Below are 17,201 nucleotides of genomic sequence, written 5' to 3' on the forward strand. Positions count from 1 at the left end.
TTTTAACACTCCCTGTTCTGTTGGTGCCTTTTGGCAAGAGACATGAATCACAACATGCCCCGACATGTCTCCCCCACACACTCATCCACCCACCCACCGGCTCATTCGCTCTCTTTCCTCTTGACAGGCAAAGTTTCTCCTTTATGCTAGATGTAAACAAAAAATGAGTTTTTACTGGTGGGTATGACTGAAGTCGAGGTGGTAACAAAGTGTTTTTTTTTTTTTTTTTCCGCAAATGTTATTTGGGGTGTTTTCCGTATATGGGTGCTTGTTGTTGATGTAAGGGTTCCCTCTTGACCCAGGTTTACAGTAAACAGGCCTGCATATTAATCACACTGAAGTAGTGTGTGTGTGTGTGTACAGTATGTGTGTGTGTGTGGCTTACAGTCCTGACTGGCTTAGACCAGTCGAGAATCTATCTGCAGAGATATAAAAAGATAAATACAGTAGATAGACAGAGAGCGGTGGGGGAAGAGAGGTTGTGTATATATAGTTTTACATGCAACATATAAGTCTTTAAACCCCTTACCCCTCCACATGGCCATTTGTTCAGGATGAATGATTTGGACCATCTCAATTATAGAAAGAGTGGGGGAAAGAGATAGACAGATAGAGACAGATAGACAGAAAGACAGACTTGTAGAGAGATGTGTATTATGTATGTGAGAGATGTAGTGTTATGTATGTATGTATGTATGTATGTATGTATGTATGTATGTATGTATGTATGTACACTCTTAAAACAAATTTGTTATCCCTGTCTGGACACAGACATGTGTTAAAAAATGATGCAAGTTGTGTTGTTTTTAACAAAAGTTGTGTTATTTTCAACACATATTGTGTAACAAATAAAAAAAGGAAACAACACAAACTGTGTTGTCCCTATCTGGACACAGAGATGTGTTGAAAACAACGCAAGCTGTGTTGTTTTCAACACATTCGTTTTAAGAGTGTATGTATGTATTTATTTATTTATTTACACATGTATGATTGTATGTATGCACCTCTTTATTCAACCACATGCATGCAAACTGTCATTAGTGTTTGTCACACTGCCACTCCCCCCTCCCCTATACACACACACACATACACACATCCACACACATCCATAAAAATATGTGGCCCTTTACTGCACTCATAATTGCTGACTGCACTGTTTTCTCCGCTACTGTAGTTAATGTGTACCTTTATTCTGTCCGATAGCCGCAGGGGAATTCCGAGATCAATGGATCCCAGATGGCCATCTCTTTCTCTCTCACTCACTCACTCTGTCTTTCTCTCTCTCTATCTCTCTCTCTTTCTCTTTTGCATAAGTGACCAAGCTCTTGGCCAGAACAGAAAGAACATAACGCCTGAGTGAGTGCCCAAATATCCTGTCTAGCAAAGGCAAAGTGTGTCCCTGCTGCTCTAGGACAGTTCAGCATACTCCACCTTTCTGATAGTCATTCTGATACCACAGATAAACGAAGACTCGGACTCAGGACTCAGGACATGGTAGAAAAACCAATATTTGAATATTGTAAATATTATCAGGAACAATATGTTATTTACAATGGTAAACACCAAGGGAGAGATAGCATGGCTTCACATAAACATTCACCAGCTGCTCTACCTAGAAAAACAAATATTAAGGGTTTAAAGGAGAAATCCGGACAATTTTTACATGGATCCTGACGTCGCAGAGTACTGTTGAGTACAAACTTTGAATTCAAACAGTCTCTTCACAGTTAATGAGTTGGAAACGCATCGTTTTGTCACGTAAGGGCCCTGTTCATGTTGCACAGACATTTTGAGTCTGTTAAGAGGCAAAAAAGGCACATTTAGATCAGTGGTTCTCAACCTTTTTTCAGTGATGTATCCCCTGTGAAATATTTTTTCAGCCAAGTACCCCCTAACCAGCGCAAAAGCATTTTTAGTTGAGAAAAACAGACTTAAAAAAGGACTTAAAACCATCCTGGTATGGGGGGGGGGACTCTGGGTTTTTAGGATAATGAAATTGAATAGCCTACTGAAATATAAAATTAATTTTATGAACTTATATTTTCCTGAAATATTTATTAAATTATTGTTTTTAAAGTATTTTTGCATGGATTCTACTTTTTAAATATATGTATATTTTAAAATCTCACGTACCCCCTGGAGTGCCTTCACGTACCCCCAGGGGTACGCGTACCCCCATTTGAGAACCACTGGTTTAGATGATGCCCCCAGACCTAACATTGTAGCTCACTGGGAGCACTGATTTTGGTTGTTTTTTTCCCTATCGACAGTACTTGGCAACATATAGCGATCAAGATCCATGTAAAGATCGAATTTCTCCTTTAAGGATCCTTCCATTTTGACGGGAGACGGCTTTAGTCTCCAATACTCTCACCTCTTATGCTAAAGTAATGGCCTAATTAATCTCCATGGTAATCCTGACATATTAGACTTGCACAGGCTTAAAGGTGCACTGTACTGAGGGTTTTGTGAGGCGTAAGTCTGATACTGTCGGCGGAGAGGCGATTGATCGGGATGGCCATCCATAGTTCCTTAAATGAAGTAACGTCTAGGGGACAGCCAGGTAGTCAAGCGTGTTATGTCTGCGTCAGATCTTCCTCTTTATCTGATAAGCAGCTGTCGGCTTGGCAAGTGTGTGTGTGTTTCTGTGTGTGTGTGTGTTAGGTCGTTTCAAGGGTGAGTCATGGCTATGCCTCTTACAGCTTCGTCATCCATTTTTCATGGTGACTCACACCCGCTCTCTGCACGCAGTGGTTAAATCTGCCAGGCGAAACGAGTGGACACACACACACACACACACACAGAGAGAGAGGGAGAGAGAGAGGGAGGAAGAGGGAGAGAGAGAGAGAGAGAGAGACAAAACAAGAGAGAGGAAGGGGGTAAAGAAAAAGAGAGAAAGAGAAGAGAAGTGTGAATATCCATGCAATGTGGGCGAGTCGATCCTCAAATGATGACCTCACTGTTCGGCGTAATTATTCCTCTATGATTATTGGCCGGCACAGGGCCCATGTGACGCAGGCGTGAGGTTTGCAACAAACCTCAATTGGCCAGCGGCTACGCCCTCATGGCCCGATGATGATACCTGCACTAAGTGGCTCTAGACACGCAAAACATTACAGACCACAAACTCCCACTAGAGCCAGTAAAGGCAGAACTGCTATTGTAAGTAAGAAAGTGCACATGCACTAACCCACAGTGACACTGGTGTCGAAAACTAATTTAGTGTCTGGAAGTTTACCCTGGAAGTTTTTCCCCCTATAGATTTAATTCAACACAGGCGAGGCAACTAAACATTTCACTACATATCATACTACATATCATACTTTGTATTATTGTATTGTAAATAACATTTTGATTATTATTTTTTTTATTTGAGGTCATTTGAGTCCAAAAGGTAGCCTAGAAATCTAGACGCACTCTAGCGGCAGCAAATTACATTTGCTTCCAGGGCTAGTCTAGCAACTCTCCGTTGGCTTGTGAGCTCGAAAAATTAAACTTCTATCAGGCCAATCAAATCGTGTATACAGTCGTTAGGTGGGCTTAACATAATGATTGATGGCAGAGTTGCAACGGTTTGGCTTGAATTCCCTGCTACTTGAAACAAAGAAAATGGATGTTGCTGTTGGCCAACAGTGTGACACGAGTTAAGCTTGTTTTAAAATGGCAAAAGTTTGAACTAGCCAACTAGCTCCGCTGGTGGGAAAACGCATGGGACTCAGCGCTGTCCTATTGCGTGCAGAGGGAATTTGAAAGACAACCGATTATCCCGCCCCTCGGACTGAGCACTGCGAACGGTGAGTGCCCAGACCCTACATTTTAATGTGGGCCTGGGTCGTCAGGCTATCCAAAAGGTTCTCTTATGGGTTAATATCTACATGAGGTAACCAGTGTTCCCAAGTCCGCTTGTTATAAGTGACTTTGGGTTTGAGTTTTTGCAAAGTTGCTTGAAAATATTAGTAGTTGCCGTTTGCGTTTTTTTTGTGGTTGTTTTTTTTTGTGCGGTAGCTTCCTTTGGGCTTTCTCCATATGCCTGCTGCCTCTCCCTTGCCTTTACCCATGCTTTCCCTATGCTGCATAGGATCTGTGTACAATTCAGAAGTTTTTCTTTGCCAAGTCAGAGTGATGGGGTTAACTGAAATGTAAAGAGCTCACAAAACCTTCAAAGAATAGAATAAGTCAACCGAATGCATGTGTTTAAAGCACTCGTAGGCTATTTTGAAAGTTAAAGAAAGTAGCCTACATAGGCTAACATTGCTGGCAAATGAACTCACTTTAGGGCAGCAGTAGGCTATGATACTGGATTTGTGCAGCTGGCTGTCAGTTGCTCTTCTAAATGACACTACGGCCACTCACAGGCATAACCTGAGGCTCTTTTTTAGGTCGCTTGTTTTGGGCTTGTTTTCCCAGACCCGGTTTGCTCACTTTTCTCTCAAGACTTGGCAACACTGAAGGCAACTGTAGGCGCAACGAACCTTACTGACCTTGGTGCCTAGGAAAACAAAAGCAAAAGTCTCATTTCAGCTAGGAAAAGTCCCTTCACTCCCACTATGCACTGGAGCCTGCTGATGACTGTATCAGACAAAATGAAATGAATAAGCTCATTAAATGGGTAGACCCCTTAAATATGAGCATGAGTTTAACTTTCTAACATTCAACTTGCCTTCGACTCCGGTGTCTCGTGACACATGCCAAGTAGCTTTATGGTTTATATTTAGCATGAAATAGCCATGTAATTCTTCTCTATTACAACGTCCATTTCGGGCCTTTTCTCTGAGAGACCAGCGAGTCCAGTGTATTCTGGTTCATTCCAGTCTGCCCATAGAGAGTCATCACCACCAAAGAGGTTCAGGCTTTCCCTCTATATCCACACATGCACACAAACACACCCTGTTTCCTCCTTTGGGCTGTCGCTACTGGTGATTCACATGCTGGATGGTGAAACTATGCTGCAAAAAGCCAGGGAGAGACAGGAAACCAGAAACCGTCCACACGGGTCTCAGAACGTGCCGTTACAAACACGCACTCACACACACACATACACTTTCCCCATGGCCAAATGAATGCATACTTACACACATAAACAGAACTAACATATACAGTAGATAAACATAAACATACACTAAACCTCTTCAGCAAAGAAGTTGATTTTTCACCACACATGCACATGTGTGAATCACTGTTGACAAATAAATACTTTTCCTGTGAGTCACCAGTTGTCATAGAGAGCCATGAAGGGATTGTCCTAGAAGAAGAGTCCCCCTCAATACATTCTTGCCCAGTGGGGGACCAGCAATGGGAATCAAATGTCACTGCTAAAAATACACAATGCCACCAGTCGACTCAGCCGCCACCTCGACCACCCATATGTGTCCATAGTACCCGACCAGCCGCATACCAGAGGACAAATAAAGCCCACGCCTCTCGGATTTAGCCTCTATGTGGCTAACACTAAAAAATGCTATGCACACTACAAATAAATGAACACCGCTATAACCAGACACAGAATTCATGAATGGCATACTAGGCTAACTTGATCACAGTATAGTCCACCCTACAACATATTATCTACATAGTAATTACAATACATTGGAATATTGTAACAACTTCTGATAAGGATGTTTTATTTAATTGAAAATATAACACTAATAATCAACCGATGGACAAACTCCTAAAAGACACAGACAAACAGGTTCATAAATGCACTCAAAAACTGTATCATACGAGAGTTTATCTTTGAAATCCACTGTGGGATGAGAAGGCCAATATCCACAGCTGCTGGGTTTAACGCCAGCTGCGAAGGCACGGATATCTTAAGACTCTTCGCTCACAAGTGCAAAGAACAGCACGGATGGAAAAGAAGAGAGCGAGAGAGAGAGAGGGAGAGAGAGAGAGACAGAAAGGGGTGACAGTGACAAGACAGAGAAAAAGAGGTTAGAAATTGAACGGATTGAGAGGTTTCAGAGAGGAGGGAAGAAAGCTGAGGAAAACATATGCCGCCCAGGGAAGGAAAGAAGGCCGCCAGGCATGTAGGGTAATGGAGACTAGGTGTCATCAGGAGCCATGGACACTATAGGTGGTGTCTTTGAGTGAAGATTTTATGGGACTTTGCATTGAGCCACTCCGGGATGGAAAGTTCCGTGATTTGCCTGTCAGATACCTGCAGCTGAGTCTATAGGTAAATGGGACAACTCGGCAGTGTAATAGGTCAGTCATTCAGTCGCTAACCGAAACTCATTCTGAAGGTGAATGTTAGGAGACGAGTCATGACCTGTAGGTCTTTCTGAACCAATCTGTCTGTGTGCTCAGTCATAAGTGTGTGAGTGTGTGTGTGTGGATCTGTGAGAGTGTGATGTGTGTGTGGAAAAACTGACTGTCCACAGCAGGCACCCAGACTGTTTTTTAACAGCTGGTGGAGTACACATTCCTCTCTCCCACTCTCTCTCTCTCTTTCTCTCTCTCTCACTCTTTCCTCTCCTTCATTCACGTGCCACGGAGCCCAACATGAAAAGAATCATTCATCCGAGTTACCAGCGCTGGACTGAAGACACTCCCAGTTATGTTAACATCTGGGAAGCACACACACACACACACACTCTCTCTCTCTCTCTCTCACACACACGCATGGATATGTACACAAACTCATCACAGCTGACGGGCGCCTGTGAAAATTCCCCCAGAATTTCCTCTGTGGCTGAAACAGAGAAAGTAAAATAGAGAGATAGAGAGAGAAATAGAGAGAGAGAGATAGAGAGAGGGAAGAGGGAGGACAACCCTGCCTCTGGAGCAGGAGATGATAAGAGAGAGGGAGAGCAACTGACAGTAACAGATGATTGCTGACAACGCTCCACACAAAGAAGAGATACACAAGACACACTAGATCTCTTCCACACTCTCGCGCTCTCTGTCTCTGCCTCTCTCGCTCGATCAACCTCGCATTCGAAACGCTGCACAGCAAGATGAAATAGAGTGTAATATGTTGCCTCTGCAGTGAAAGTAGAATTATCTTTTATTCCTGTCTCTTCCCTGTCTGTATGAATCCAGTTAGCGGTGTTGCTTTTCACTGGGCTCGTGGATGTGTGAGCTGGTATCACCTAAGGGTTTCATGTGTCCAAAGGGCCCCTGAAACAAAATAATTCAGCTATGTTGCCACGGAGACTCATTGGGGCCGTGAATACCACACCAGTACCTTTAGCTTTTTTTTACTTTTTTTTGAAGGGGGGGTCAGTTGTGGTTTCAGGTTCGTTTTGTTTCACTGCAGGGGCTGCTGGCTCTTTCCAGTAAACCATGTCTCCCTAAGTTTAAACAGTGTTAAGGTTTTGCCCTGTCCACCACCAAGACCAAGACCTCTGTAAAATATGTATTTTGCTCCAAAGTTAAATAAGACTACCTAGGTCTATTTTCATATCCCTGCACTTGCACACACACACAAGCACAGACAGAGAGGCACACACACACACACACATACTCACAGATGTGCGAAACAGCCGTTGGTCCTCTACCTAAAAATACCTCATCTTCATATCATCTACTTCAGTGACCTTCACCTCAAACAGGCAAGCCACAAAACACTCACACAACAGGTCTGAGAACATTTTTTTGCAACAGTACACTGGGAGTTCTGCCCTGATACACAGGCCAGGACTGACATGGAAAAACAGAGAATAATAAGAGATAGATAGATAGATAGATAGATAGATAGATAGATACTTTATTGATCCCCAGGGGAAATTCAAGGTCTCAGCAGCATACATACATTCTTTAACAGCAGAAAGAGTAATTAAAGTATATAATATAAAACCACAACTAAGCAGTAAGGACAGTAGAAGATAAAGAATATGCTAAATATACTAAAATACAAATTATACTAACACTTAATACAATATATAAAAATATACTAAAATACAAATTACAAAAATACAAATTATACTAATTATAACACTTAATCTAAATCAATTCTAAAAACAGTATCCACATAGTGGTGATTAATAAATCAGAGGCGCTTGCAATGACTGAGACAGGGACTGAGCCTGTGATTCTCTGTGCATAGTAAGGTATGGTAAGGTGCTCTAAGGTGCTCTGTGTGAATGAGTGTCATGGTGGTAGTGCAATGGTGATAGTGGTCATGGTGATAGTGCAAATGAGTAAGTCAACAGTGCAACAATGCAGAAATAAAGTAAAGTCTATATATCTATATATTTAACTATTTAAGAAAATGTATAAGTGTGGCCACAGTTCGGCTGTGGCGTGGAGGGGGGGGGGGGGGTTATGCATATGTGCTAATGTGCTAATATAGCACGCAAACAGTGAGGCATAAAGACAGTGGTACAAGTGGCTAGTGGACAGACAGTACCAAACATGGAGGGGGTGAAGAGGCAGACAGACTATGCAGAGAAGTCAGAGAAGAGGCATAAAGAGGCCCTGGCTGTACCACAAATGAGACTGTGATGAGATTGGACCCTCAGTAAGTGCTTGAGGCCTGTGTCTTAAGTTTGCCGATTTAGACTACTGGAGTCTGGAGTGCACTGCTGCTGGGGTTTTGAGGGGACACACACTTGTGGTGCCCCTCAACTGCTAATGACAAGGACAGACATAAACACGCACACACACACACACACACACACACACACACACACACACACACACACACTGAAAAGGGTGTATAGGCAACAGAAATCCAGACACACATACCGATACTCCCTTTTCCTCAAAACTGAGAAAGTGTATTCGTCTGTCTTTCTCTCTCTCTCTCTCTCAGTTCCAAAGTAGTCTGTCTGTCTGTCCCACAATTCACAATAAGTGTTTTTGGTGTAGCGTACTGAACACACATTTGCAGCTAAGATTTATTTGACCTCACAGTTAATTGTAATAGCACAGGCTCTAAATTATGCTTTCATAAATGGTTACATGGTGATATTATTGAGGGGGGAATTATAGATGATAAGGGAAACACACACAACACGGAATCGAACCAGTCGAGTAAACTGATGCAAACCCATTGCACCGTCATCTGTCTCTTGGCTTGGAAGACCAGCATCAATCCATTCAACACAATACATTGTCTATGAAATGCTTGGAATAAAAAGTGTTGTTCTGTCTTCGATGCTGATACAAATATTAACCTTGTTATTACATGTCTTTCTCCATTCTGAGCAGCAACAACAACACGGCACAGTCCATTTTGGATACGAAAGGGGTTAACTTCTGTCTGTCCTATGCTCTGTTTATTTCTAGAGACGTGACGCAATCAAGTTCACTCCTCCTAAGGAGCGCGCGGCAGTGATTGGTGCTATTTTGCACTGTTGCTGCTGATGCGGCGTCAGGGTTGGCGGGGGCCATATATAACCCAACTTCTCACGTAGCTCGGTCCACTCTGAAGAAGGAAGTGTTGCGTGAGGGTGTCCCGTGGAGGCTATTTACAAACATCAAGCTCCGATTGCACTGCACTATCCCGGAACACACGCTCTCTAAATCACCCCTGCTTCGAAAAAATAAATGCCCTGCATAGGCCTGCGAGAAATAAAACACGCGAAGAACAAGGATCATAATCCGCACGGTGACAAAGCCGCACTCGCGATAAGGAACAGAGATAAAGCGCACGGAGCCGTGTCGCCGTTGCCTTCTCAATGCATACCCTTTGTGCTCGGGGAACGATGAAACCAGAGATCACCGCAGCCGTCGGATTTCTGTCCAGATTCCTGCGGATAAAAGGACACGTAAACGACAGACAGCTTCAGACATTCAGCCAAACCCTACAGGATATATTAGCAGGTAAGCTTTTCCAACCGTGGAAAAAAACAGCCTTTAGTATGTGTTGTTGCTGTTGAGTATGTCCTCTATTATTTGTTTGTGTATTTTTACTCTCTCTAGTGTTTGAGAAGTATTTGTTTTAATGCCCGTTGCGAGAAAATGTTGTCAACAAAGACTTTGGGACGCACAAAAGGCTAGGCTTATAGAGCGGACGTACTGCCAAAATAGATATCCTTTCATGCTAGCTTATGTTCGCTCACACTCATCCTGTAGTTGAGCTAGTTTTGACGACGCCATTTGTCCAAGCCTCAAACGAAAACAGCTCGAAAACCTCAGTTTCTTAACTTCTGTGTACTATGTACTCTGTTTTACCTGTAAGCGTCAAATTGAAAAGAGTATGCTATTTTGTTGCCGAATAGCCTGAAGCGCCTACTGGTCATACTCCGCCGAAGAATGGTTGAGTCTATTCCCAGGAGAACGGGACCAGGCAGAAGAATTACGTAATGCGTAGCCAACAAGGAAACGACGGATACATGTAGGGCAGTCGAAGACTGGACAACACATTAACCTATTTAGTTTATACATCTCTGGACTATTTTTCCAGACACAATAATTTGAAATCCGTTGTTGATGTATTCTTTATTTTTAATATATTTCCTCCATCAAATGCGTTAGAATTCTTCTAATGCCAGTTATATGCCCTCTGCAAGCATAACACAATTCCAGGATGTTCATAAACAAATCATACGTAATTACTGAGTTATTAATACCTCTCGTAGGCTATCAGTATGGTTTTGAAGAAAAGTTGTATATTACTAATAATTTATTTTATCATAGTTGGTGAAATTGAAATATAGCCTATAGCTTCTACAGTGATACAACAACAAACAGAATCCCATACATTCTATCAATGATTCCTTTTTTTCACAGCGCCCTCCAACAATCAGAAGTAAACAATGTTTAGCACCACATATTACCCTTACCCATATTACCCTTAATATAGCAGCAGCACAGAGTAGCCTTAGCTCTTCTAAACAGCGCATTGTAGCATTGGCGTGAGCTAACAACACTCTACTCGGCAGCTAAAACTAGCTCTTTGCAGGCTCTACACTCTGGTGCAGTGTTTGTAAACAGCTCCTGACTGGGGCTTGAAAGAAATTGGCCACTGGCAGAGAAGTTGAAGAAGAGGGTTTGGGGGATGGGCAACCACCAGTCTCCATGTTGTGCTGGTTTCAGAGAAGGTGGGGGGGGGGGGGCGGTGGAGGAAGGCAAGCAGGGGGTGGGGGGGGGCAAGAGGGTAAACCCTGCAAAGAGGGTCGGGGCAGGGGGTACTTTGACAAGTATATGTGTTCACTTCTTTGTCTGGACGAGAGGCACACCAGGGCAGAGGCTGACGAGTTTTGCGCGGTGGGGGGATGGAGAGAAAAACAACACCGAGCAATCCCTGACGGCTGAGACTGAACTAGGCCAGCCGCCCCTCTGTTTAGCATTACGCACATAGCTCTATTGTTGCTACTGTAATGGATTAATAATAGGATGTGTGTGAGTGTTGGGAGATTGAAGTCTGGATCATCTGAGTGAAAACACAGTGGTTGGTTGAGCAACCCCTTGCTAGAGATCTCTATGGCCATTTCCTGTTTACAAAGTAGGCTTCTTAGGAAAGGCCTCTACACTGGCCTGACGGTAAACAAGCCACGGTTTATAAGACAGAGGTCTGAACTGCTCTAGAGGTTGTGTCATACAAACACCTACACATTACTCACAGAACATGATACTGAAATGTCACAGTTTGTTATAATAGCACAACGAGGAGCCATTTTTTCCGCATATCCATCTCAGACAAACATGTCTTTCTTTGTGTTTGGCATTTTCACATCATGCGAGGACCTTTATTGCTTGGACAATGATGAAGAATTGTGCTCTTTACACCTTTTTGTGTTACTTTGTTTATTCCGTTGCTGTTATGAAGCATAAATGTTTAAGTTAGACTCTTAGATTTTAGTTTCCTGTCAGGCAGTATCTGTGTCGGTGGAATGGGGCTTTTTCTGTGACCTTTGTGCTGTGCCTTGTGTGTGTATTTTTTTCTGTTGTGTCAGTTGCGGTTCACCCACCCGCAGGCAGTAAGCTTTTATTGCTTTGTTCTGACCGTGCCAAACCCTCCATTAAGCGAGCACAACGCGTCCCCTCTTGATAACACTGGAGCCATTATCGGAGCGACGAGTACAGGTGGCTCCTGGGCACCAGTCGTCTTTCATGTCCTCGCCACGCTCAGACTCGGTCCCTTTCTCTCGCCGAAAACTACGCCAAACCCAAACCCAAACCAAAAACCCACACACTGTCACTGTCGCTGGATAACGCTGGCCCAGAAAGGGAAGCCATTGTTGGATGTCTCTAAATAGAGCCCTGTGAAGATGTACATTTTTATTCATTTTTTTCCCCCGTTTGTTTCTTCTGCCTCTCCCCCACAATCCCACAGCAGTGCATATGAATGTGATCTGGCTTTCCATAATGACAGAAGCAGGCCAGCTCACATTAGTAGGACTTTTCCTGTCATGTGTTTACGCCGTTGGCAGCGAATAATGTTTTTCATGTCACTCAACGTATGTAGGACAGCACACAGACAAAAGACACAAGACCAGCAATGCAATGCTAGCACGTCCATAACGGATCCTTTTGTGGATAACTAGTGAGTGTTTCACGGAGGCTATTCCCTCTAAAAAAAAACAGGAGGTGTATCTATTGACTGCTAGCACAGGGCTTCAGCCATCAATGGAGGACTTTGAGATGACGGGCCAGGGGGGGGATTGTGCAATCAGACCTCCCTCCCCCCTCCCGCCCTCTGTTCCCCCCACCCGTTCTCGCTCTCTTTGTCACGTAGGCGGGAGCTAACAGGCACTTTATGGCTGTTTATCAACCAATCATATTTTTTTCTCCTCTCATCGTTCGCTTGCTGTGAATTTCCACATCTCGGCTTTTTAAAACATCTTTTCCAAACGATACTGAACAGACTTTGAGATTAAATATGCTCCATACAATGTAAACACAGTATTTAATAATATAGTATAATGTAACTATGGTCATTTTTTTTTCATTGTTTATATATTTTAGTTTCCTTGCTTGGCTTAATCATGTTCCAGTGAAAATATGCTATTTTCTAGGTTAGCAAATTTTGCTAGAAATTAGTGCCTACATGGTAGTGGGAGAATATAGTCAACTCTGTTCACCCTAAAGTTGATGAAACCTGCTCTATGGTTTGTGTTTGGTATCAACAATCCCCAATGCAAAGAACTTTTCCTCTAGCTTCCTCAGAGATGATATTTTCATGGCTGTGCCTGTGATTATCATAGCCTCACCATCACCAGTTATCATGTAATATTCATGACAATATGGTGTGTGTGTGTGTCTCCCTCCCATCCCTTTCTACAGAGCAATACAAGCACCATTGGTTCCCTGACCGTCCCTGCAAGGGCTCTGGGTACCGATGCATCCGCATCAACCACAAGATGGACCCTCTGGTGGGGCAGGCGGCCCAGCGCATCGGCCTGACCATCCAACAGCTCTACGTGCTCCTGCCCAGCGAGCTCACGCTCTGGGTGGACCCGTTCGAGGTGTCCTACCGGATCGGCGAGGACGGTTCCATCTGTGTGCTCTACGAATCCCAGCCCAGCGTCAGCGTCAGTGTCAACAACGCGGTCAACATGGCTACTGGTGGCCAGCCTTCCGCCCACGCGGTGGCTTCACTGGTGGACAGTCACATCAGCTGCAAGGAAGAACTGCTGCTGGGGAGGACCAGCCCCTCCAAAGCGTACAGCATGATGACCGTGTCCAGCTAAGCCTGCCGGGGCACAGGTGCTGTTTTTAAGATAACGAGGAAAAAAAAGCATACAAAAAGTTAAATAAGGAAAGAAAAAAACAGAAAAAAAAACGAAAAGAAAAAGGAGAAAAAAAAAAAGCAGAGGATGTGGCCTATCATGCAGGTGATGGAAACCTCACAGGTTTTAATTTCACTTGTCTCTTACGTTCACGTTTGTTGGTGTTTGTTGTTGGATCTGCCATTAAGTTCCCTTATATGAGGGGATAGTGAGGAGATGTTGTAGTGATACACACTGGGGCAGCTATAAGACCAGCGGAGTGTCTGCCCCTCCCTGGACGAAGCCAGGCCAGAAACGGCGGGGCTGTTATTATTGTTTTTTTTTTTTTTAAAAAGGTGTTCCTTTTTAATGTTGAATTTGCACTTTTATTTTCAAATGGTTTTATTTCTTAACTGCCATCACCATCACCACAAACCTCTTTGTGTAAAGAGCTACTGTCTGGATGCATGAGTCTGATGCATCTCAGAAAGGAAAGAAACAGACATGTGAAAGGAGTAGAAATTATATTTCTCTCTTTTTGAATTTATTTTTTTTCTTTCTTTTGACACAACATGGGGCGTCTGAAGTCCAGCTTGAGCTAATGTCTGTCCAGACCTCAGTTCCGTGCCCATTTCAAAACCTCTTTAAGACAACTACTCTCTGTTGGACCACAGGGCAATCTCTTTTGGTTTTGTTTCTTGTTTATTTTATTTTATTTTTTCGTTATGATTGAGCACTGGGTGGACATCAGCTCTTATACTGGACTTCTGAGGCCCCAGAAGACAGAACTGCAGAAAGCCCTCTTAACCGTTTACGGTGCCGTTTTGTGGCGCTGCAAGGGGGGGATGCGTTCATGATACCTGTTACCATGGATACCATCGCCGTGTCACCAGCGCAACCCTTTGCATGCACGTAGCGTTTTCTCTTCTTGTTTTTGTTTCCAGGGAGGAGCCGCGCATATGTTCCCCTCCCGCTCGATGAATGTCATACTGTCAAAAAAAAATCACAATCGAATAATACCCCGACTGCCCCCCTCTTCTGTTTTATAGCCCCTGCTCCCAACCCACCCAAAGTCCTTGTTAAACACCAAATGTAAGTATGTAGCATAGCGGTTCCTGGCGTTGAAGGTAGAGAGAAGGTGGGTATGTGTTGTTTCTGTTTTCTGCCCCCCCCTGCCGCCCCGCAAGAAATGACTTTGAATGCACTTTTGACAGAAGGGCCCATGTGGGATGTACTCGTCGAGGTCTCCTCGAACCACGCTGCATTCCGACGTCCCGGGTGTCTCGGAGGCCTGGGGTCCGCTTGTTTGGTTTCGCTTTGTTATGTTGCCCTCTCTCGCCAAGACCATTTCCTCCCGAGGAGATTTTTTTTAATGGATGTAACTTTAAGTTTGAGACACACACACACACACACACACACACACGAAAAAAAATAAATAGACGAAGGCATAGACAAAAAGCTGAAGCATTCAGATAGTTTTTCTCGTTTTGTTGTGTTTTGTTGTGTTTCGCTGTGTTCCTGTGCTGTGCTGTGCAGCTTTTAGCAGTCGTGAGACACGCGCACACACACACATACTCACACTCAGACACTCACACACAGACCAAGTGCAAGTCGTTGTACTGATTTTGTTATTACACCATAGCACTGCGCTCCATATGTGACTGTAGAAATCTCCTAGAGCCTAGAGGGTATATGGAAAGCTCAAACGCACAGAGGGAGAGAGAGCGAATGAAAGAGATAGAGAGTGAGATGAAAAGAGATCTAGATAAAGGAAGCACTGACTTTCCATTTCCAAATGAAAGAATCGCCAGCTGTTTGTTGTGACCTTTGAGATCGTTGGACCTCCTTTGGGTGGGTGGGTGCAGCTGGAGTTCTGTGGGTGGAGGGGGTGGGTGTAGTCGGGGATGTGTCCAGAGTGGGTGCCTGGTGGTGGTGGTGGGGGGGGTCTCTGTCCGAGCCATGGGTGGTGCTGGGCTCTTCAGCCAGTCTCTGAGCCATTTTTTTCCTAAGAGTCGTCAGCAAACAGCAGCAGCAGTAGCCCCATTTTTTTTTCTTAATCACTGGTCTTGCCAGAGTGCTTGAATCCGTGGGCAAGCGAGGGGCGACCCACAACCAGCTGTTCCTCCTCCTTTGGAGAGAGACGACGACAATGACGCAGCTGACCTACCCTACACCACCCCACCCCACCCCACTCCGTCCCTTCCCCATGCTGCAGGGAGCGCGCAGTGACACATATCACCTCCTCCTCCCTCTTTGTCTGGGGGATAGCGGTGGGCTGTGGGGGAGGTGGGGTGGTGGGGGTGAGTCGGATCCCAGTCCAGGGCAGCTATTACTCACCCCCCAAAACTCCGGCTCTACCCCTTTGCCCCCCTCCTCCAAGAACACCTCCCCCCCCCAAAACAAATAAAAAATAAACATGAGGGAGGACATAACCAGCACATACTGTATATTGAGCGCGCTCCCCCTCTGCCTCCCCACCCCTTCCACAAACACACACTCCCCTCTTCCCCTCTTCTGAGCCTTACTGAAAGAACCACATGGCTGAAAAGTGGAAAAAGGTCATCGTGGAGAGCAAAGGTTGTTGTCATGCTATAGCCGTGTACTGGATCGAGTTGTGTGCTTTCTTTTTCCTTTAGAGTTGTGGACTACTCTGTTGGTTTTTAGTTATTACACAGGGACGCTGCTGCGAGAGGCTGTGCTGCGAGTTTGTTTACATAAGTGATTCCTGTATGGTTGGACGTCCAAGGCTACAGCAAAAAAAAAAAAACAGCTAACAAATGGGGTGTGCAGGTTGTTTATGGTAGGGGAGGCTTCGGTGTGCACTTTCCAGACGGGGACTAAGTCCGGCCTCACATGCTGCTGAGGTTGGACGCTGCCAATCAGTCCTAAACGGGTGCTATAAAGCCTCTCTCCCAGGGGATCATGGGTAATGGAGCCAGACTGTCAACACAGTTTTGCCCCCCACCGCCCCCTCCCCCCCACGACACCCTGTATCAGCTGGGGCCTCGTGTGTGTGCAGCACAGGGAGCAGGGAGTTAAACAGATGGACAGGGCCGAACAGACCGTGACCTTGGGTCTGACCTCTCAGCTTTCAGCCCCGCATGATTTGAAAGACTTTTGGGGCAGATTTGCTCTAAATTTTAATATGACGTTAATTGTACACGTAGACAGCCTAAGTTAAGTACAAGCTGGATGTGGCAGACTGTTCCAGTTATTGAAATGTACTGTTGAAAACCACACACATACACACACAGCAAAATAGTGGTGTCTCTCATTCTATTACACTTGCTGTCTGAATTTGCCACCAATGCGATTTTAACCAAACATCAAAAATGTATTTGACACCTTCTATATGAATTGAATAATATACCCCCCACTTGCAACCCTAAATATCTTTCAACAAGTTAATTAATTGTACCCCAGCTCATCTGAACTTTGCAAGCATTTAGCTCACGTTTGTGCACATAGTAATCAGTTGTGTCATAATAAGTCGTTTTCTAGCAGAGGGTAATAGCACATAAAATGCACTATGTCGAAGTTGAAGTTATGTGACATTGAGACGCGGGGTGTCTCCAGGAATGTATTGCCAAAACTCAGGCCTCA

At 44.4% G+C, this 17,201-nt stretch overlaps 1 protein-coding gene across 1 annotated transcript; it reads left to right on the forward strand.

Annotated features, from left to right (window-relative positions):
• Positions 1-9,355: 9,355 nt before the first annotated feature.
• btg1 (B-cell translocation gene 1, anti-proliferative) lies at positions 9,356-15,017 on the forward strand. The gene is made up of 2 exons (XM_042078353.1): positions 9,356-9,768; positions 13,174-15,017. Exons 1-2 carry the CDS (start codon positions 9,624-9,626, stop codon positions 13,578-13,580), a joined length of 552 nt encoding a protein of 183 aa, XP_041934287.1. The 5' UTR covers positions 9,356-9,623; the 3' UTR covers positions 13,581-15,017.
• The last annotated feature ends 2,184 nt before the right edge of the window (positions 15,018-17,201 follow it).

This window comes from Alosa sapidissima, chromosome 22 (assembly GCF_018492685.1).
Source record: "Alosa sapidissima isolate fAloSap1 chromosome 22, fAloSap1.pri, whole genome shotgun sequence".
NCBI classification, from domain to species: Eukaryota; Metazoa; Chordata; class Actinopteri; order Clupeiformes; family Clupeidae; genus Alosa; species Alosa sapidissima.